Source organism: Cinclus cinclus, chromosome 13, assembly GCF_963662255.1.
Source record: "Cinclus cinclus chromosome 13, bCinCin1.1, whole genome shotgun sequence".
NCBI classification, from domain to species: Eukaryota; Metazoa; Chordata; class Aves; order Passeriformes; family Cinclidae; genus Cinclus; species Cinclus cinclus.
This window is the reverse complement of record NC_085058.1, coordinates 1,145,437-1,167,323: the sequence shown is the minus strand read 5'-3', so window position 1 is coordinate 1,167,323 and position 21,887 is coordinate 1,145,437. Positions and strand designations below refer to the sequence as shown.

The 21,887-nt window shown below is 42.2% G+C and overlaps 1 protein-coding gene across 1 annotated transcript in view; it reads left to right on the top strand.

Moving 5' to 3' along the window:
* The first annotated feature begins 209 nt into the window (after positions 1 to 209).
* TBC1D2B (TBC1 domain family member 2B) overlaps positions 210 to 21,887 on the top strand; it is a 29,549-nt gene continuing 7,871 nt past the window's right edge. Inside the window, exons 1-9 of the mRNA XM_062501666.1 lie at positions 210 to 716; positions 7,393 to 7,546; positions 11,557 to 11,722; positions 14,707 to 14,864; positions 15,798 to 16,024; positions 17,375 to 17,767; positions 19,037 to 19,147; positions 20,085 to 20,278; positions 21,048 to 21,542. Coding sequence (XP_062357650.1) covers positions 210 to 716; positions 7,393 to 7,546; positions 11,557 to 11,722; positions 14,707 to 14,864; positions 15,798 to 16,024; positions 17,375 to 17,767; positions 19,037 to 19,147; positions 20,085 to 20,278; positions 21,048 to 21,542 — 2,405 coding nt within the window. The remainder of the gene's footprint in view (positions 717 to 7,392; positions 7,547 to 11,556; positions 11,723 to 14,706; positions 14,865 to 15,797; positions 16,025 to 17,374; positions 17,768 to 19,036; positions 19,148 to 20,084; positions 20,279 to 21,047; positions 21,543 to 21,887) is intronic.

Here is a 21,887-nt window from a genome sequence, read left to right as displayed (position 1 = left end):
TACGAGTCTGCATTTCCCTTACTTTATCCCACTCCGTCGGCCGCTGCTGTGATGCCAGGCAGGGATAGGGCTCGAGATGGGAGACTACATGAGACTACAAGAGAAGGGTTTTAATCTGCCCCTAGGCCAATGCAAGACTTGGAGAACGGTATTTGATTCGGTCAGAAAAGTACAGGAGCCCGGCAGCACGACAGCAACGAGAGCACGCCATGGAGCGTGCGGAGCGCGGCAGCGCCTTCCCCCGTCAGCAGCGCCCGATCGCGCTCCGGGGCCGCGCTCCGGGGCCGCGCTCCGGGGCCGCGCTCCGGGGCGTGGCCCGGCCCGGGGCGGGCCCGCACTACAAGTCCCGAGAGGCGGCGGGCGTGGGCCGAGTCGTCCCCGCTCCCTGCGCGGGCCCGGCGATGCCGGCGGAGAGCGAGGAGGGTCCGGCCGGGGACCAGCCCGGCCCAGGCCACCCCAAGCTCTGCGGGTACCTGCAGAAGCTGTCGGGCAAGGGGCCCCTGCGCGGCTACCGCAGCCGCTGGTTCGTGTTCGACCCCCGCCGCTGCTACCTCTACTACTTCAAGGGGCCGCAGGACCCGCTGCCCCTCGGGCACCTGGACATCGCCTCCGCCTGCTTCAGCTACCACCAGCCCGAGGCCGGCGCGGCCGCCGCGGGGGATGAGCCCGCCGCCTTCGAGGTGCACGGCCCCGGCGGCGCCGTCACCGTGCTCAAGGTAGGCCCGGGCAGGCGGCACCCGAGCCCGGCCCCGGCCCCCTCCCTGTCCTCGTGCCTGTTCTCATTCCTGTCCCTTGTGCCGCCCGTGCTCTCGGCCCCGGTACGGCGGGCTGCGTAGGAAGGAAGGTTGGTTTTTGCTGTTTGGAAACAGCGGAGATCGGCAGTACTGGGCTGGTACCGGCTCTCTGGGTCGTTGCGTCTTTCTCCTTAACGATTTGGTCTTTACAGAGCTCCTCCTCTGAGGAGGAACTGCTTCTACTGAGCATGGGCCGAGTGGTTCTCTGGAATCGTCTGGGCAGGGAGAAGATTTCCGAAGAAATCTGCGGGGTTGGGGTTTTGGGAGTTTGGAGGGAGTGGTCGGGTTTCAGTTTTGGGGTGTTTATTTTGAAAAGATGATGCGTGGCAGGAGTCTGCCTCTAGGCTGCTTTGGGAGGAAGGAAGGGGAGGGAGAATTGTTTCCTCATAGTAGTGGAGGCTGCTTATCGCATTGTCTGTTCAAGGACTCCGACTTTCGCAGGAGAAGAGGTAGATGTTTGGATTACTTAACATATCTTTCCTCTACTGTCATGCTTAGGGGGAAAGAAAACCAAACAGGGAAACTATTTGGACTCAGTAAAGAAGAAATAAATTATTCTGAGTAGCTGTTATTTTTGAATGTTGTTAAGGCAGATTTGTGTACTTTAATGAGTGTTCTTCTGCATAGAATGTAACTTTTCACGTGAACTGTGTGCTTTCTGACCAACATTCGTAGTTTTACGACATAATCCATTAAGCGTTAAACAGTACAACTTCCTATTGAATACTGGAAAATGCCTCTTCCACAGTTAACTAACCGTGAAGATTTGAGCAGTCGTCATAACTGCTGGGACTGTGGAGCATGATTGTATCAAGTTCTTCAGCATTTGGTTTTGATGAAATATAGATGAAAATACATCCTCATTAACATGTTTTACTAGAGAATAAGAAATTTATTTAGCTAGAAAACTAATACAATAATAATTTTTACAATATTTACTTAGGTAAAAGCAGTGTAATCAGTTGCATGCAGTCACATGTAAAAGCTACCTTCGTATAGATGTAAAAGATTTTTCTGCTTTTACTGAATCTGCCTTTATAGCCCCAAGTGTGTGTGGTATGGGCATTAAAACTGCAGACTTGGTTTAAGCATGCTTTCAATAGTTTGAGAGTACTTTGTTTTAATTAGCATCCAGTGATTTGTGATTTTTAGGTTAAAATCTTCAGAAAAATTTTGTGTTGAGGGTGCTTTCTGAATAGGAGGGCTTTTATTGAGAACCACAGGATTTGTGATCAGGACTTCATGTGGAATGCTATCTGTGACTTAATAATGTGTAATAAATAGCCTGTCAGAATGTACTTTGGCAGCAGCCTTGGGTGTCTTCTGCAGTCCTGAGGACACAAATCATACTCAACACTGATACACAAATGTAGGACATGGGGGGTTTCTTTTTCATATTTTTATTGGTGTCTTTTGGTCTGTGATGTCACTACTCTGCCCATGTTTTATGTGTTAATTTTTTTCCAGTGTTCTCTAGGAAAGAACCTGCATAATTTAGAACTTTCCTCATGTCATGGGGCTTGAGAAATGGTGTCAGTTAAGAAGGTCAAATTAATTTCTTCAATTAGGAGAAAAAGATGATTTTGTGCTGTGGTGCCCTAAAGCAGCCAAGTGATTATCCATAAAAGTGCTGTTATGTTGTAGGGGTTTATATAGGAAGGAAGCAGTTAATGAAAATCATAAGGGGTATTGCAGCATCAGCTGGTGTTTTGTGGCCATTCACCAAGGAATAAGGTTTTTGCAGCTGAAATTAATTTTCTTCTGTCCAGCATGATAGTTCTTTAAGGCCTTTAAAAGCATCCTTCAGCTAACTTAGGTATATGTAGAATTGCAAATTAATTTAAGATGATAAATGAAAAAAAACCCAAACAACCCGACCCCTCTCCCTCCCCCTTCAATCCAGCCCCTGATAAAAACAAATGTGATTGAATCTATCAAGAAGACATTACACACAGAGCACAAGGAATAAAGTCAAGTCAAATGAATTCTTCAGCCTGTAACTCATGTGCTTTTTTTTCCTCAAATTGCTGCTTGTTCAAAATTTCTACATCTTGTGATCTGGCCTTTCCCATTCAGTGTTATAGACTGAGAAGAGCAATAAAAAATAAACTACTGGAATTTCCAGATTGAAATGAGGATGCTGTTGAGGAATGCATTGTTTCTTTTAAAGCCTCAGTTTCTTGTTAGTATAATGATTTCATCATCTGGATTGCTCAGCCTGTTGTCAGGTAATGGGAGCTGAGAACTCTATGATGTACTCTAGCTTTGTTTCCCAGATAAGAATTTTGGAAAAAATAATCTACAGCCTTTACAGCAAATAAAGCAAGTTAATATTTTAGAACTGTAGCTAACCTGCCTGCCACTTGTGTGATTGTGCTTTTTCTGTAAATTTCCAACAGGTACAGTGCAGCAGAAGCTAAGTGTGTCTAAAAATCTTCTCCATTTAAATATATATAACAGCTACCATCCCTTTAGGTAAAGGAGCACAGACAGTTGTGTACTTTGTGAATTATGGGTAAACTGTGTTTGAGACTGTTTTCATGGACAGGCATGCAAATACTGATCCTGCAAATAGCTGCTGTACCACAGAATGCTGCTAATACAATCAAATGAACATTTGGCAGTGTTTGCACAGCAAGGCCTTGTGTTAACGGGGGAAATAATTACCATTATGGATATACATAAGTGAACAAAGGCAGTATTTCTCATTTATTTTTAAAGCAGTGTCTTGCACTGATACATTTTGCTTGCTTCAGGAACAAATGAGCTCTGGCCAGTGGTGCTGGACTGTGTGTCTAGTCACTTGTGTGGTGAACTTCTCTATGAGCAGTGGTGAATGGGAAGGGGAGCAGAAATTGCACAGAGTTGTGAGAGAGAAAAAAAAAAAAAAAAGTGTTCTGGGCTATTGGGCCAAGTGCAAGCATTCCAGACACTGCAGATTTCATGGCCCTGATGCTTGCAAGTGTTGAACACCAGACTTGCTGAACTGGGAGTGTCTTAGGGAATGCTGCAATTGCCAGGGATCCTGAAGGATGCAGCAGGATCAGTGATGTTGAGTTTGAACAGTTTTGCTGCAGGGCCTGACACAGCACAGGAGGAAGCTCAGCACTGAGGGTGGTTTGTTGTCTGAGCTGATGCTTTTTGCTCTGAACTTTGATGGTTCGTGGTGGCAGTGCTTTAATCAGAAGTTGGGCTGCCCTCCAGAAGAAGCCATCTCGCTTCAGATTTGCTGTTTGAGCATAGCAGGAATAGTAAATCTTGAGAAATGCAAACTTTGTGGTGGTGTTCCCTTTTTGCAAAGTAGCTTAAGGGAGAGTTTCTGTGTTCAGAAATGTAGCAAGAATTTTCATGAGATTTCTCAAAAAGTGAGGTCTGCTTGTTGTATTTCTTTGGACTCTTCCTTGAAAGTGTTTTATGTTGGCATACATGTTCCACCAGTGGATCCAGATAGAGGATGGCAGTGCATGGATTTTTTCCTCAAATCATTCTTGTGTTTGTGTAATTTCTGCATCAGAAGGTAACAGTTCTGCATCATTCTTAGTGAGAGAATACAGAGGACTATTTTAAATTAAATTACAGTAATTTTCCATTGTTTAAGTTGAAAACTACATGGTACTGTATGGCTCCTCACTAAAGAGCATCTTTTACTCCCACTGTTGCCTGTAAGTTTGCAGCAGTACACTTACAGTGGTTCCGTACTTCACACCAGTTGGGGTGACATTCATGGTAGCTTTTCTTCTCACAGAAATGCATCCATTAAAATGTGAGTGCATGGCTCTGCAGAAGAAAGCACCTTAGCAGTACTTTAGTAGGTATAAGGACTTTTTGTGAGATTGATTGCTGCTCTGTCTGATTAAACGTTCCATCTCTCATGGTAAGCAGTAGCCAAGTACTTGGAAAAGTCCTGAGAAATGGGACAAGCATGGAAGTGCTTTCTTTGACAGATAAAGTTAATTTAAAAATATGTTTCCAAATTTGTGCTCTTTATGATTAAGTGAAGAGCAAGACTTAAATATTCTGTGTGGTTCTTGGTTTTATTTTGTTTTGTTTTAAATAGTCTATTTCAAACAACAGCTTCAATGATTAATTTTGCTTAAACAAAACTAATTTTAACAGAGATTTTTAGGATACTCTTTTAGTTGTAAATAACTGAGATGCCTGTAATAAACGCAGCCAAAACTGTTCAAACAGAAGAGGAAGACTGCAGGAGTGGAGTGTGTATGGGAGGAAAGGAAGGCAGGGAGAGAGGAGCAGGAGGGCACTGAGTAATTCCTTGGTAAATTGCTTAAAGCCGGGGTGTGAGAACCTTGTGCTGCTTTGCCTTGGCACTCTCTGCAGAAGGATGGGCACTGCTGCTGGCCCTGCGTGTGACAACATTGCCTGGGAGCTGAGGGTGTCACAGTCTGTGCAGCTCACCAGGGAAAAAAACCAGCGAGGAGCAGCTCCAGTAACATCAGTTCAGGTGATTGGTGAGATGGTGACGGGACAAATTGGGAGAGAGGCTCGTTAAGTTCAAGAAGTCTTGGGCAGAAGTTAATTGCAGGAATAACTTTGGTTGCAGGTGGATTGCCTCATTAGCTGTGTTGTGGTAGCAAAGAGAACCACGTAAGTACTGCATCCTGTGGCAGTGGAAGGTCTTTGAATTCTTGTTGGTTTTCTGCTGGAGCACAGTAAAACACTGCTTTACATGGCTGTGTGCAAGTGTCTCTAAAGGAAGTTTAAACTCCCCAATTTTCCAGGAGTGAAGACTTGCCACTGGCTAAAGCTCCAAAGGAAATACTTCAGTGCTGGGAATAGAAGGGGAGATGTTCACTCCTGGCAAGAAGTGACTGTAGACTTAAAACCCTGCTCCTGTGGTGATCATTCCCAGTCTGCCAGAGGTGCCTGTGGGCATTAGCATGTCCCAGATTCCAGTTCTTTGACCTTCTAAACTATTCTTTACCCTATGTATTTTTGTATGAGGGAAATGGTTTTCTCTGGATTCCTGTGAGTAAGCAAGAAAGAATATATGAAGGTGATTTCTATTTCAGATTAGAAATATCTTGATTACGTATCTTTCTTACCAACTGGCTCTGCAGTGTCCTCATGTATCATTTGTTTGTTTCATTACTTGATTTATGAATATGTATTTTGCTTATGTATCTTGTATCCTACCATGTGCATAATGTACTGAAAGGATCTGGAGTGGCAGCTCTAGGGAACTGAGGTTTTGTGCTTCATCACCTTGAATGGTGTTTTGGAGTGGTTGTTGTGGATGTTAAAGCTCGTAGGGGTACAAAGAGCCAAAAGGTAAAATAAAAATCTCTATCTCTCATTGCTAAACAAAGATTGGAAATTGCTGAGCCAGAGAGAGCACCCTGGGGAAGCATCAGTTTTTGTTTGCTGTGCTGATGTGCTTTGTCTTGTCATTAGCTGCTGTTGGGGCCAAAGTATTGCCAATGAAGCCTCAGTTTTACTAGACCAGAAGTGTCCTCAGATGAAAAATGAAGATAGTTCTGTGCCATTGTTGTGCTTTATGCAGCATTTACTGTATGCTTTTGTAAGGAAATGTCTGTTGTTTGTTGCTTTCCATTCTATTGCAGCTGTGCCTGGCACAGGTGTCCTCTTAAGTTGTGAGGAACAGAAGACTGTTGGAAATTAGGTTATCTTTAAAGAATAAACAATCATCTTTTCTAGTGATAATGCCACCATGCTCTTTGGGAGGAGGTAGGAGAAAGGCTGGCTAAAAGATAAGCACTCCCTGTACTAACCAGCCGAAGGTGTTAGGGGAGAGTCTTCTCATCTGTGTTAATTTTTTGTTCCTGAGCAGTCCATGTCACCAGGTCAGGTGCTTGTCCTAGACCGGCAGCTGAGGATGTATGTTGAAATAACAGTAACTTTTCCGTGAGAGCACCTGCAGTGTCAGGTACCTTCATTTGTCTCTTCCTGGTATTTATATATTGTCATTTGACATGCTTTGAAATTACTCAGAGCTCTGATTCAAGGTGTGTTTGAATTCTTCCTCACTTACTGCCCATTCACATTTTTGACTGTAGTCTTGTAGATTAGGCATTAACGTTGGATTTTGTAGTTTTTTTCAAAATATGTTTTTTTCATAGAAGCTAGTTAGCTCATGGGATCATCAGGAAATATAGTATGTAGATTTAGTCATTAAGGTAAGAGGCATTGCATTATTCATTTGTTGGTTTCTGCTGGTAAGAAAGCAAGTTAAAAGAAGATGGGAATCTTCCTGAATGTGTATGGGATCTTTTCCCATAAAATGGATTGGTAGTTATATGTTCAAACAGTGCTTTGTGTGCAAAATACAAGGTGCTGCTGCATTTTCTAAAGCTTAAGTGTAAAACTGAAGAAAAGGAATGCATGAGACTATTTCTAATGGAAAATTCTGGCATGAGAATCACGGATGTGCAAGTGAGCACAAGGTGCACCTGATGCACTGTGGTTATTTCTTTCACATGGTCCTGATTTCAAGTGAAGAGAGCTTGGTGATTGTGCTGATGGTGTGTGTTGGGTTTATTACTGCATTGGGAATGCCTGAGCTTGTGTCCCAAGGCATGCAGAGATCTCACCAGCGCTCTGCTCTGCCCGTGTGCTGCAGGCTGCAACTCGGCAGGACATGACCTACTGGCTGCAGGAGCTGCAGCAGAAGAGGTGGGAGTACTGCAACAACCTGGACGCAGCCAAGCGGGACAGCCGGACCTCCCCCACGCCCAGTGACTTCTCCAAAGGTCTTGTGGCCAAAGACAGCCCTGGTATGTTGGAAACGTGGGTGGGAACAGGAGGCACGTGGCTCTCCTCAGTGTCATTTCAGCAATACAGGGTGTTGCGCTGGATACAGAGCAGTCTTAACAGAGCTTTTCACATCTGCTTATCAAGTAACACTGTGTAAATGTTGCATACACTACAATTATTTAACATAAATGTAACTTTATATGTGATTTTGTATCCTTTACAAAATCTGTGGATTTCTTGAAAAACAGGTTTTTAGAAATGAAGTAAAGTTGAGTAGCCTTATGACTAGGTTTCATTAAGCTTAGATTAGGTAAGTTGTCTTTGAATGATTGCAATATCTTAAAAAGTTAATATGATAAATATCCTGAGATGCAAACTCCAGTTTTTAATGGGAACAGGTATATTTTGCATTCTGAATGACCATACTTTGTTCCTTAAAAGGTGTGCTGTTGTGGATGTCTCTGATAAAAATGCTTTGCCTTTCAAAACTGGAAGACGGTCTGCAGCCTCTGAAATACCTTTAGGCAAGGAAAACATAATTCTGTACTAGTGTCAGAGTTAGAAAAATGTCTGTATATTATGCAGAGTTATTCTGCATTTTTTACTACATTGTGCAGGCACTTCTGAATTGTTTTATTCCTCAGTCCCTATGGAAATTGATTCCTTGCTGATTTCTGTTATCCATAAATAGGAGTGAGTAAAATCCAGTTCTGTGCCAAGTGAGGCATTAGTAAGGCTCTCCTGGGTCTAAGCAGAGTCAGACATGTTTCATCAGTAGATATTAGATTTGGTGGGTATCACTTTGTTCCTTCTGTAAACCCAGTGGTGCTGAGCTGTTGTCCCTCCTGAGGTTCAGGTCCTGTTGCAGTGTTGTCCTCTAACCCAGTTTGCTGCTCTCCTTTCAGAGGATGCTGCTTGTGGCTGCTGCTGAGCATAGCTGGCCTCATGTGTGTTTGCTGGGCCTTGGAGGTACTACAGACAGCCCCTGCTGAAAGCAGAGCCCAGCTCCTGCCTGGAGCTGGTGCAGGGCTGGCCCTGCCAAGTCCTAGCTCAGGGTCCGTAGGTAGCACCCATCAGCCTCTTCTCCAGATTGGGTTCTTAGCCATTGTAGGGACAGGTGAGTGGCAGTATTAGCCCAAGAGAATTGTTGGTAATGATTTGAGACCCCTTTCTTGGCAGCAGCTTGTCAAACCATGTGCTCCAGAGCACGTGCACCGGTGGGCAAAAATCTGAGTGTTGTGAAAGGGAACAGGCTTTGGATTTTTCAGCCCTTTGTGTCTCTGCCTTCAACCTCTTGTTCTCTGCTGCACCCTTTTTTTTGTTGTGTTTAACTGACCCTGTGCTGAGCAGTTTGAGTTCAAATGTTAATCAGAGGGGGACTTTCTTTTAATTTCTGCTAGATTGATGAGTGGAATATGTTCAGTGTGCAATCAGGTGACTGCAAAGCTGCAGAGGAGGGAGCAAGGCACAGTGACTAAATACAGGAAGGCAGAGCAAAGCAGCAGACAGGCCTGCCCTCTTGGCAGCAGAGTGCTGGGTCGCATCACATCTAATCAGTAACTTGGCCACAGGATGTGCTCTTGTTTGTGCTCCTTCCCTCAGAGCTGGGGCACAGTGTGAAATGAGCCTTGGTCACTGCAGCCTGTGCAGGTGCTGTTCCCTCACACCTCATCGCTGACCTGGTACTTTCTGTGAGTCACTGGGGGCTTTCTAGATGAGCCAGCTGAACCTCCTCTTGGGATTTTTTTTTTGTTGTTTTTTCTTTGGTTTTTTTTTTTTGTTTTAAATATAAATTGCTCTTTTTATATCCAGGACAGGGCCCATCCCTTTCAGGGGCAGCCTGCGGTTAAACTGCATTATGTAGGATTTGGGGCTGCATCTAGAGTGTCTCATTTTCTAGGACAAATCAGTGATGACTCTTGCCATCAACTAAAGTATGCAAGTAGGGATTCCTTCTGGCAAAAATAGAAGTAGCCAGAATGATTGATGCTTGTTTCTTCTTTTTAATCAAGTACCCCAAGGGTTTATTCTAGAGTTGTGGGATTCTGTAAGGCTCTGGTTTTAGAGTGATGACTAAGATGTGTTTTGTGGCTTTTTGAAGAGGTGAATGTGCATGTAGTGATACGCTTTATAGTGGAGCACAGAAATTGGTTTATTTTGCTACTGCTCAAGTTGAGTAGTATCACTAATGTTTTACATGGGGAAGTAGTTTGTCTTCAGTCCAAACCCAGAACTGCTCACTGCAGCCTTGCTTGTACGTCCTCCCCTTTCCTCTCCCCTCCCAGTTCAGAAATCTGGACTGACTGGGGCATACATGGAGCTAGGTACTGTTTTGTGGATCAGCCTTGAAAGGTTTTTGAGAACATTCAATGTAGTGAAAAATACTTGAAAGTATTTTTCAGAGTGGGATGTGGGAAAGGTAATATTATCAAAAATTACACTGTAGGATTTGAATTGGAGGTGCCTTACTACCATGGAAGTCAAATAAATTACTTATTCTTTATAGGATGTGGGCTTATGATTTTTTAATTGAAATTGGTTGAATGTTAATGTAGTTTCTAACCATTTGTGTTGGTTTTTTTTTTGGGGGGGGGTGTTTGGTTTTTTTGGGGGGTGTTTTTTGTTTTTTTTTTTTTTTTTTTTTTTTTTTTTTTTTTTTTTTTTGGAGGTTGCATGAGTGGCCATAGTCGTTTGTGCTGTGTGTGCAGCCCATGTCTGTAACCAAGCTCCTGGCTGGTGTGGGCAGGAGATGTCTAGTGAGCAGCCTCAAGGTGCCACATCCACACAGTTGGCATGTCTGGGAAGGGAGATGCATTTGTTGGGAATTCAGCTCTTGAGCAGTTCCCTTACCTAGACCATTATCTAAGTCATCTAAAGGGACTTTGCAGAGTCAGATAGGTGGAAGATGAAACAAACTGGAAGTGTAAAGGCAGAATGCTAGTGTTCCACCCTGGCTTTGAGTATCTATCAGGTTTTGGTTTGTCTGTTGTGGGTTGGGTTGTGTTTTTTTTTTTTTTTCTCTTGGGATGTTTGGATTTTCTGGGGGGTGTGTGTTTGGTTTAGTTTTTAATTATTATTTTGTAGTGAAAACCTACTTATTATCTTTCCTCTTAATTAGACAGGAAAAATGATCCTGTGTTTAGTTTTATCTAAGCTCTTTTAGCTGATCTCTGCTCAGTTCAAGCAGCCACAGTGCAAAAGAACTTGGAATTCTCTTTGGCTGATAAGGCCCTGAAGCATCTGTTCATAAAAATCAAGGCAGGGTAACTTGTACCCCTATTTGAAACATGACATGATACATTTCTCTGTCAGATACCATTTATTCAAGGGTTTAAGATATTCCCAGTGTCAGTAGTCTTTAATACCTCATATTCTTTTTCACAGAAGGTTCTTTCTACTTCTAATCTTTGATACTTGATAAAAGTAACCCTCTGCTGAGTAAGTGCTGGGTACAGTTTGCTAAAAGATGGTCTTGCTGCTGGTGCCAGGCAGTTGTCAGAGCAAGGGCTGAAAGACTCACCAGTGATAAAAGAGGGCATCATCATTTCCTAGGGTTTTATTCAAGTCACAGCCCATCCAATAAGTTACTTTCTAATATAAATGTTGAATCAAGCACTGCCTCAGGTCTGCAAACCTCACTGACTTGAGCAGCAGAGTCACTTTTAGCATGAATAACTTATGGGACAGGGCATACACTGGAAGCTGGGTCAGTGTTTTTGTGACATTGTTCTGACCTTAGTTCTGATTTGTAAATCACTCATGAAATAATGCTTTGTGAGCATCACAGAGATCCTGTCTGTTATCAAAACTATATGGCTGCAGTGAGATCCCACTGAGAAGTTTGCTATTTTTAAGGTTCATTTGAACAGAATGTTTTATAAAGTTATGTTGCGATTTGAAATCAGACCTGAACAATGTCACTGGCAGACTTAGCAGTGTATGACTTTACATACCCACTATTCTTTTACTTATTGAAGGTTATGCCTTTTTTCTCTCTTTTTTTTTTCCTTTTTTTTTTCTTTTAATACAGATTTGAGTATCCTAAGTCAAAATGCTTCAGCAGAGAGAGCTAGAAATATTCTAGCTGTGGAGACTTCTCCTACAGACCTGGTGGGGGAACAAGCAGCCTCCCAGCCTGCACCAGTCCAAGCAAGTGCCATCAACTTCTCACTTAAACAGTGGGGTACTGAGATCAAGTAAGTTGGGAGCCTGGGAGAAAGAGTTTCCGTGAGATTGGTGGTTCTGCTATGACTATTTCCTACATCCCTGTCTGGTCGGTGGAGCTCCTTGGAGTGATGGCAGGTGATGGAGTGATTTGTTTGCTGTGTTATCTCCTCATGTAAACTGTTTCTTTGTTCTAGGTCGTGTTGGAAGGTGTGAGGGAACATTATTGTGTAGCATCACTGAGAGCTGGAAGGGACACTCAAGTCTTGTACAGCCCTTCCAGTCATGCCTTTGCTCTCTGAACCCCAGCAGTTGTTGAATTGTTGGGGCTGAGTTGTATTCTCAGCCACTGCTGCTTTTTCATGGAGCTGCCAATTCCCAGCATGATTGTAGTCCTAGGACTCAGTGCACAGGAACTATTTTTAGTGATGAAAATCAGACCAATATAAATCCTTATTTTTTGTTTTCTTAAAAGAAATTAAAGCACTGGGCACAGATTTGAAGTGGGTATAGTTTGAACTCCTGAGCAAAAGTGTGGCAGACCCTTCTGAACAACATCAAAACACCTCGCTCATATGAATTTACTCTTTAGTATTAATTGCTTTAAGCAAAGCAGTCCCATTGGTTTTCAGCTCTCCTGCTGGGTTTCTTTCTAAAGAATTTTGTGTTTTGCTTTGCCCAGACAGATGGATTTTCCACTTCTGCACACAGCATGTTAGAGTGCTAGTACAGAGCAGCTCACAAAGCAGTGCTGTGGCTTTGGTTAACCAGACCAGATCACAACCTTCTTGAGAAAATGGAAAGGAAGAAAATACTCATTTTCATCACCAGTGCCAAGTTCAGCAGATCTCTTCTAGAGGTTTCTGGTTTAGCACAGAGATCTCAGAGGTTACCAGTTGTGTTGCTTTTGACTCTTTCTAGCTGTGTTTTTTCCCCTAGTGTTGTGGTTGATTGTTTTTCACCCTTCTCCAGAAGTTCTATGCCATTTGGGACAGGAGATGATCTGACAGCCTTTGGAATATGCATGCCCTGTCCAATGTTTTACTGGATTGTGATTTTTGGTTTATATTTATTAATTTGCATTAAGATGTGTAGGTGTCTTGGTCAAAGCCTCGTCCTTCCTCCTGAACTCATTTACATTGGTCTGACAGAGAAAATATTGCTGTAATAGCTGTATTTGCATCCTAGGTAGCAGTTGTGATGTAATAGAGGGGAAAAAAAAGAGAAATATGTCTTGGAGTTAAGATGTGTATATATTTGTAGTAATTAAACTTGAAATATGCTTCTCTACTTCTAAAATTGCACTTTCAAGTACTATTTGATATATACAGACCACTTTATTTAAGTGGTCTTTAGGCTTCTTTTTTTTTGTTCATTTTCATGCTCTCAGCTACTATGCAGAATATAGATTTGGAAACATACTGAATTATAGTAACCTCCAGTTATATGACCATAAAAGACTTAAACATTTAAAAATAAAGACTCATTAGATTATATGATTGGCTCTTGCGTAGGTTGTCCAGTTGTACTTAGGAAAATTAAATACTGTTTTCAAATTTATCTGTTTAATCTTTCATCTTATTTAATCTAATAGAGAGCATTGAAGGAGTGCTGCTTGAGTACCCTGAACAAACCTGTGCAAAAGCATTACAAAGCTCAGCATCAGCTATGATTTTTCATAGACCTAACAGCAGTTCTTTCAAGAAGCTTTTCTGGAAGTCCCTTGACATGTTCCTTGTGGCTTTTTCAGCTTTAGAAGGTGGAATTCAGGCTTTTAAATGTTGAGGCTGAGTGAGTGCAGAACAGGCAGTTTGGAGTTGCCTGGTGAGAGATCAGCCACCATTTGGAGAAGAGATGTGATGGAGGTGCCAGGGAACACTTCCTGAGACACTCAGTGATACTGGGTGCCCAATCAATCATCAGGAAATATATCCATCATCTCCTAAATGATCTACTCAATTCGTGTGGAACCTCTGAACAAAGAAGTTAAGCTTCTTCCCCCATCAGGAATTGGGATTCTTTCTGGATTAAAAATTAAATCTGTAGCATAAATGAGTCTTTGCCAGGCTTGTTGATAAGGTGTTCAATCTCTTGTGAAGCTGAAAGACTGGCTGGGATCATCAAATGATCCTGAAAGGGTAAAATGGATTATTTTCTGCATAGGTTTTGAAGAGAGAACATGGCTGATTGAGTGAAAGCATCTTTGTGAGTTTGCACAGACTGTGCGGGAAATGCTGAGATACTAAATATATTTCCAGTTTTGAACCTGAAATACTGAACTGGTTCATATGGGTTGATTTGGAATGTCCTTGTGTAGTTGAACAAAGGCTTTGCAATACCGAGTTATGTTAATACTCACAGATATGAGTGGACATTCCTGAGTGCATGATAGCTGGGGGGAGCTGGGTGAGGTAATCTCATCCTGCTGGGAAATGTGTTGTTCTCTATAAAATTATCTGTCTCAAATTCAGAGGATGCTCCTGAAATGTTCTTGCAGATAGTTGGCCATGTTGCACCATAGAAAAGAAAAACTGCAAAGGACTCTTGTCATCAGCATTTCAGCTGCAGCAGGTCTCTTGGCTGATTCCAAGTTTTCCAGTAATCCCTAGTATGGAACTATAACATCCATGTGTTTTGACTGCATGCTGTTCAGTGTAATGCTTGGCAGTTACCCTGAAATTCCAAACTATAACTGATAAATAAAAGAGATGCTGTTTGTAAATCCTAACTTGGTTTTCTATTTGCTTGCTGCAAAAACAGGGCTAAAACAGGGGGGTGCAAAAGACCATGGCATTAAAGCAAAATAATTATTCTGTTGCTAGAATTTACCACTGTTGATTGCAAGTGCTGTTTGGTAGTGTATGCCTTGTTTTCTTTGAGCTTTTATTTGGTATTGGTTTTGTCTGTGGTTTTAGCTTATTTTTAGTTTGCACTGTTTGAACTGTGAAAAACCCCTTATAGAAAGAATGCAAAATGGAGAAGTATTTGTCACTTTTTCCTGCTGCTTTTTTCACAGAAACTCCATGTCCTCCTTGAGAAAAGGAAGCAACGAAAATCGCAAGAGTGTGTTTTATACCACTGAGGAGTGGGAGCTGCTGGATCCAACCCCAAAAGACTTGGAGGACTCAATGGCTCTGGAAGAAAAGAGGAAGCACCTGGCAGAAGGAAATAAAGGTAGAAGTGGAGGAAGGAAGGGGATCGTGTGTCTTACCCTGTTTAGCACAGAGTACTGTTACGTCTATCCCTAGGAAATAAGTGGAAGCTTATCTTTATCTTCACAAACCACATCCACAGCTCTGTGAGCTATTTTTAAAATAGTCAATTCCTTATAATGTGTTTGGGGTCCCCTGCCATTTAATACAGGAGAATAAGGACAAAGCCTTGTTATCCACTGTTTGGGGTTTCCTGAGCATACTGCTGGCTCATTTTAGCACAGGAGCTGCAAAACGTGAAGGCAAAGGGAAATGCTAATATTTGTTTGATTACTCACTCAAGTGTCACCCACTGAAGCAGCATTGCCTGTAGATTCTGTGTCTACCTGTTACACTGGCTTGCTTTGGAAATGGGGCAGAAGCAGGGATGGAATGAAGCAATAGCTCATCTGTGTATTGTAACTAGCTCTCAGATTTGACCAGTGTCTGGAATAACCTTGTCAAGATGTTTTTACATCTCTTTAAGAGCACTTTAGGTAGCATCCAAGTGACTTAATCTGTTAGAAAACATCCTGTATGTGGAGGTGAAACCTTAGGCTGGATCTTCTTAGAGGTGCAGCAGGCTGTGATATCAGAGGTGGTTTTGCTCTGATTATTTGAAGCAAAGTTTTCTTTGCCATAGTTAGGGATACCTTTTATTTTCATAATGTCTTATATGAAAAGTGTTAATTTATGAGCCAAGTCTTTTATCTTGGAGGGGAGAAGATTTTGAACTTCTTTTTTCCCCACCAAAGGAAGCAACTTGGAAAATGAGGTATGGTTAGTATTATTGTGTTGAGTGGTTTGAGAGCTGCTCAAAGTCTGATGTTAATGAGTGTACTTCATAAGGAAAGCTGGATGCTTTGAAATGCCCTTTTACTAAGTGAACCGAACTAGAAGGAATTGTTTCATGCAGGACTGACTAGTTCAGCTTTTCCATTTGATTCTGGCCGCATTCCACACAAAGCAAGGCGCCCGCTGAAGGAGATGATTGGCTCAAGCAAGAACCGCACCAGCAGCGACTCCTCCCCGACAGAGTGGGGTTCTGGCAGCGGAAGCAGACTGGTCTCTGAACTGCAGCTCAAGTATCAAAGCCAGCAGGAAGAGCTGGAGAAGCTAAAGAAAGATCTTTTGAGCCAAAAGGTAATGAAACTTGCAGGCAAAGTGCACGAAAGCACATGGGTCTGGCAGGTGATTATGAGTTTAACTTTTCTGGCCGCCTCACTGCTTTAAGACCTGGTTGGTTGTTACAAAATTATGGTTCTAAACAAACCTTTGTGTACAAAGAGTCTTCAAACAAGGAGGGCCATCTTTTGCATGTGTCAAAGGTAAGATCCCAGGATAAAACTTCCATTAGCACACTGTTCATTGAGTTGGTTTATCTGTCTTCCTTATTCTCTGAAGTTTACTTGTTTGGTGTCTTTGAGGATCCTGGCTGATAGGCATAGCTTCTTTTTCCATGTGTGTATACAATATCTGAGCAGCTTCTCCTTTCAGATTCTCTGTCTTTTCATTCTTTCAGTGCTAGTGCAGTGGCTGGGAAATAGACCTGGCTTCTTTCTCTCCTCAGGAGGGGTTTTGTAAGATAGGCCTGGCTTTAATGTGTGTATGCGGACTGCACTCACATTGTGGTCATGCTTGTGTGCCCTCATAACCCAAATTTATTCAATACCTGGGTTTTATCTGGAAGAACTTCTGCTCATTTTAAGAAGAAAAATGTTTGAGATCATATGTAGAGCTGCTACTTCTGCTATTTGTATTTTCCTTTGTGTGAGGCCGTCAAAGGAAAACCAAAGGAGGAGTCTGAGCCCCATATTTATACTCATTTTAGGTGTTATCTTTCCTAGGAGTACATTTGAGCTTCTGAGCCTGCTGCTGTGAGAAATCTCATTAGTCTGGTGCAACACTGCACTCACAGCTGCTTCTGTTTTAATAAGTTGAAAAAGAAAAGCAGTGTCTTAGGTAGTCATTCCTCTGGCAGGATTTTCAGGAATGAAACAGCCTTTCAAAGACTTCCTTTTTGGCAAAGCAGGAAACCCTTCCTTCTATTTACATCTGTTAGAGAAGAGAGCTCTTAGTTACCTTTGCTTTTTCTATTCTGTAATGTTTTCTGGTAGCTTTTTGAGCTTGAGCGTCTTCCTGTTAATCCTACAACAGGGCTGCTTGCAAGCAAGGCTTTGTTCAGCTTCTGGGTAGCTGCTGGGCCTCAGCTCCCTTCCCTTTCTTTAAGCTGTTGTAGCCATTTCAGGCAGGATCCTTAGCTCAGTGAGGGACACTGAAGCCATCTGTGTAGGCTGGTCCTTGTAAGGCATTAGCCTGCTAGAAATCATGTCATTAAGTGTTTCTTGTTTTCTTTAAAACACCAACATGAGGTCTCAACCCATTCCAAAAGCTTTGTTTTGCTTGATGTTCAATTTCTAAGGTATAAAATTTAGGAATGTAAAAATGTCAGAGAGTTTCTTTGCTTTTTTTTTTTTTTTTTTTAATTCTCAGGAGCTGGTTCGACTTCTGCAGCAAACAGTGCGCTCTTCCCAATATGATAAATACTTTGCAAGCCACCTTTGCGAGGGGGTTCCCAAAGACACACTAGAGCTGTTGCACCAAAAAGATGACCAGATTTTGGGCCTCAACAATCAGCTTGAAAAGTTGAATCTGGAAAAAGATAGCCTCCAGCAGGAAGTCAAGAATCTGAAGTGTAAAGTTGGAGAGCTCAATGAACGGCTGGGAATGCTGATGGAAACCATTCAAGCTAAAGATGAAGTCATCATGAAACTCTCTCATAAGCTCAGTGAGTGTGAGGACACCACATCCTCTCAAAGTGGGGCAATAAATTCCCCCACAGCCACCTGTGCTAACAAGGAACTACAGGAACTGGACAGACTAAAAGTAAGAGCACTGTCTCTGTTGGTGCATAGGCAATCTCTTCTCCCTGTAAAAGTACTTTTTAGTCTGCTGTACTGTTTGAGGTCCCTGCAGCAGTTCCTCAGGACACTCATCAGCAGAGTCTTTCTCAGTGTGGAACTCCACTTTGAGCTGTTCTGTGACAATCTACCCAGAACTTCCTTCCTTTGGGCCATCGCTGGTGCAGGGTCCTATACTGTCAGTAAATTAATTAATCATTGGCGTGGAGCAGATGGGATGTAAGAAATAATCAAAGGAACAGGAAGGATTAGGGCTGAGAGGAAAGTACAAGCATGGAGGAAAACAAACAGAAAGCTTGTTTTGTTTTTTGGGTTCTTTTTATTATTTTAAATATCAGAAGTGGGGCAACAAAGAGCATGTGGAAAAGTGAAGGGAAGCTCTGAGGAGACGAAAAAGAGGGAAGAGTATAAGAACCTGTTTTACTAAAGCTGCTCCAGTTCCTACTAATGCTTTAGTTTTATTCTTTAACTTACCTCTCTGAACATGTCACAAGTTCTTAATGGAGTTTCTGAAGTTACTGAAGTTCCCTTTGCTCTAAAGAGGTTTTCTCACCTTTGGGTAAATGTTGCATTTCAAATTGATTAACATTCCAAAGAATTTATAATATAAATGAATCACTTAAAATATGCATAAACATATATCGTTTTCTTTCTTATATGTGAGCCTGTAAGTTTTAAAAGATAAAGTTGAAACTAGAAGTCTGGTTTTGGCAGAAAGCAGACAGAGCTTGTAGATGCGGGGAGGTGTGAGAGTCCTGTGGCACCTGGGAGGGTCCCAGCCTCAGCAACAGGCTCAGCTTTGAGGCACTGCTTGTAGCCAGGATCTGAGTGGGTTAGGCAGGGAAGCTCATTGCTAAGGGTTTCCCTTTCTGTGTGGAGGCAGACAAGAAACTTATACTTCTAGTGAGGACTGATGAGGGTGGTGTCAGCCTAAGGGGAATTTATCCCCCCTTTGTGTTGCTGTGGCCTCTGGGACAGGCCTGTTCTCCCTGTCTGGTACCTGGCAGCAGGCAGTGAAGCACTGGGAGGGATGCAGGTGAGGCCCAGCACCACCCTATGCTCATATATGGCATGTGTGTTTAATTTACATGAAGTCCAAAAATGGTATCTGATTTGGGCCTGAGATTTTTAATTATAAGTCCTATTAGTAGCTGCTGTTTCTGTTCTCTAAGGTGATCTTTGTCTGACAGGCATAATCCCTTTTGGTTTGTTTGTTTGTTTGTTTTATCAATAGGACAATCTTCAGGGTTATAAGACCCAGAATAAATTTTTAAATAAGGAGATTCTGGAACTTTCTGCTCTACGAAGAAATGCAGAAGCAAGAGAGAGAGAATGGCAGGCAAAGGTCAGCATGTTCTCACTTGGCAATGTCTAAAGCAGTTTTCCATACTCTAGCTGTAAATCTGCCCAGGAAGTTGAACAATTTAAATATATTAAATGTGATAACTTAAAAAAAAAAAAGCCCTCTCAGTTCTTACAGAGCAATCTTTCTGAATGGATTCTTGAAAGAAGTAATTGTTCTTAAAATTGCGTGACCTGGTGGAACATTTTGATAACTTCTGAACAAAGGGATGTTCATGTCTGCAAACATTGTTTCCTGAGAATGGAGGATGCAATTATTTTGTTTTAAGGTCAGTGGCAGGGATGTGTAAGGATTTGATAGGTCACCGAGTAGAGCTTTCTCCTGAGTGTGAAGGATGACTGTGTTAGGGAGAATGTAATTTCTGTCTGGGTGAAGTTGAGTGCAGAGATGTTGCAGGTAAATAATAAAGATTTCCAGTGCTTTGGGTTAGGGAAAATGCACTCACTTGTATCTAAGGTAAGGTATCTGTAGCTGTGGTTTGGGCTTTGCTTTTGGTTTTTTAGAAGCCATGCACTCAGTGGCCAGGTTTAAATGCTGTATTTTTGGCACAGAGGTGTGTATTTACAGTTTTTCCATGCTATTTCTGAGCTCATATGCTGCTTAAGTTGTTGAAACATGCCCAGACTAAAGCTGCTACAATGCAACTATTTTGTTCTTTTAAGGTATTTCATACAATGCAATGATAATTAAGGTTTGTTCAGATTTTTCATATGCAAAAATATACATGGTAGAAAACATCTGGTCTGCTATGCTGCCTTATGTTCCCTGGTGTTGCAAGAATGGGAAAGTGAAGCTGGCTGTTCTTAGATGTTTCTAAGCAGCATAAACCAATGGAACAGCATTGAGCCAGGTTTTAAAAGAAGTAGTAGTAGTACCAAGTAAGTGTCTGAAGATTTATATCATATATTGTTTTCTGCAGCATACCAGCTTAGAAGCCAAACTCTGCCAGATTGAAAGTAAATACTTGATCTTGCTTCAAGAAATGAAAACTCCTGTTTGTTCTGAGGATCAAAGTCCTGCTCGTGAGGTCATCACACAGTTACTGGAAGATGCCTTGAAAGCAGAACCTAGTGAACAACCAGAACAAGCATTTTTCAAACCCCACCTGGTCAGGTAGTTTGGTCCTATTAAGTTAAATGTATGTGTGTCCTGGCCAGTGGGCTCTATTCTGATAGTGGAAAACAGACAGTGAGAATGTATGTGCAAGTTTGGGTTACTTATTGTATTTCCCTCATTAATGAGGGAATGGCCATGAAATCCTTTTAGCTGTATAAATACACTGTGTGTGGGAATGCATCTGGTGCAGGTGGAGATGTAGACTGAGCTCTGGGTGGTCTGATCTGGAAAAGGGACCGTGAACTGCCCATTGTTTTCACAATAAAGGGCACAGGCCTGGTGGTACCAGCCAGGTCAGGGACTGGGAGAGGAGCCAGATTTGCAAGGCTTGGCCTGAGAGGGGATAAAAGCCACGGGATTGCTGTGTTTTTGTGCCTTGAATGAATGTTTCATGGAGTCCGAGACTCTGGCAGGGGAAGTGGGACAGTTTCTAGTAGGAGTGTGGCTACCAGGGAATGGTCACACTGGGAGTTTATTCATTCATTGAGTTACAATATCAAGCTTAGACCCTAAGATATTGCCCTACAGCTGCTGAAGGTGAGATGCTGAGATTGGTGCATCCCAACTCAACCACATTGTTAAGTAAATTGTTTTATTTATGTAGTAATGTACAGGAACATGGGCACCAAGTCTTTTGTATGTGGAATTGTACAAGTAATTGTTAAGTAAAGAATTTACTTCAGAAAAATGTTTAATAGGAAGAACTTGAGAGCTTCAGGGCTACTCGACATATTTTGAAAGCCTTTTTTCTTCCTCTCCATTTCAGTGAATATGATATATATGGCTTCCAGACTGTCCCAGAGGATGATGAGGAGGAGAAACTGGTAGCAAAATCACGAGCTTTGGACTTGAGGTCACTTTCACTCAGTGAGAATCGAGAGATCTCCACAGGAGTGAAGTGGGAGAACTACCTTGCAAGCACAATGAATAGAGAGATGATGCGCTGTGTGGAGCTGAAGAACCTCATTCGGTCTGGAATTCCACATGAGCATCGTTCCAAGGTGTGGAAATGGTGTGTCAATCTCCATGTGAAAAAGTTCAAGGACAGTGCCATTCCTGGCTACTTCCAAACCTTGCTTCAGAAAGCTCTGGAAAAACCAAACCCTGCATCTAAGCAGATTGAGCTGGATCTCTTGAGGACTTTGCCAAACAACAAACATTACTCATCCCCAACATCCGAAGGGATCCAGAAACTGCGAAATGTGCTGCTGGCATTTTCCTGGAGAAATCCTGATATAGGATATTGCCAAGGGCTCAACAGGTAGGAGTTTTGTTAATCACGGGTGATAACTACTCAGGGAAACACTTAGTGAGCCTTTCAAATCACATGTGTAGCAACATGGTTTTGAACTGCAGTTTGCCTTATGGGTTGTATGCTCATAATTTATCGTAAACAAATAACTATCACATTTTTTTAAACCAATGAAAAAAGCAGTTGACCTGGATAATGAATTTTGTAAAATCAATTTGCAATCAAAACTGGAACTGGAATTAATTCATAAGAAATTAGCTACTTAAATGTAGTTTTACATTGGCTTTGTGTCAGTTGTAGGGGATTGTGTTGCTTTTTTGTGCAAGAATTTGTTAGGTCTTTTCATCTTCTGAA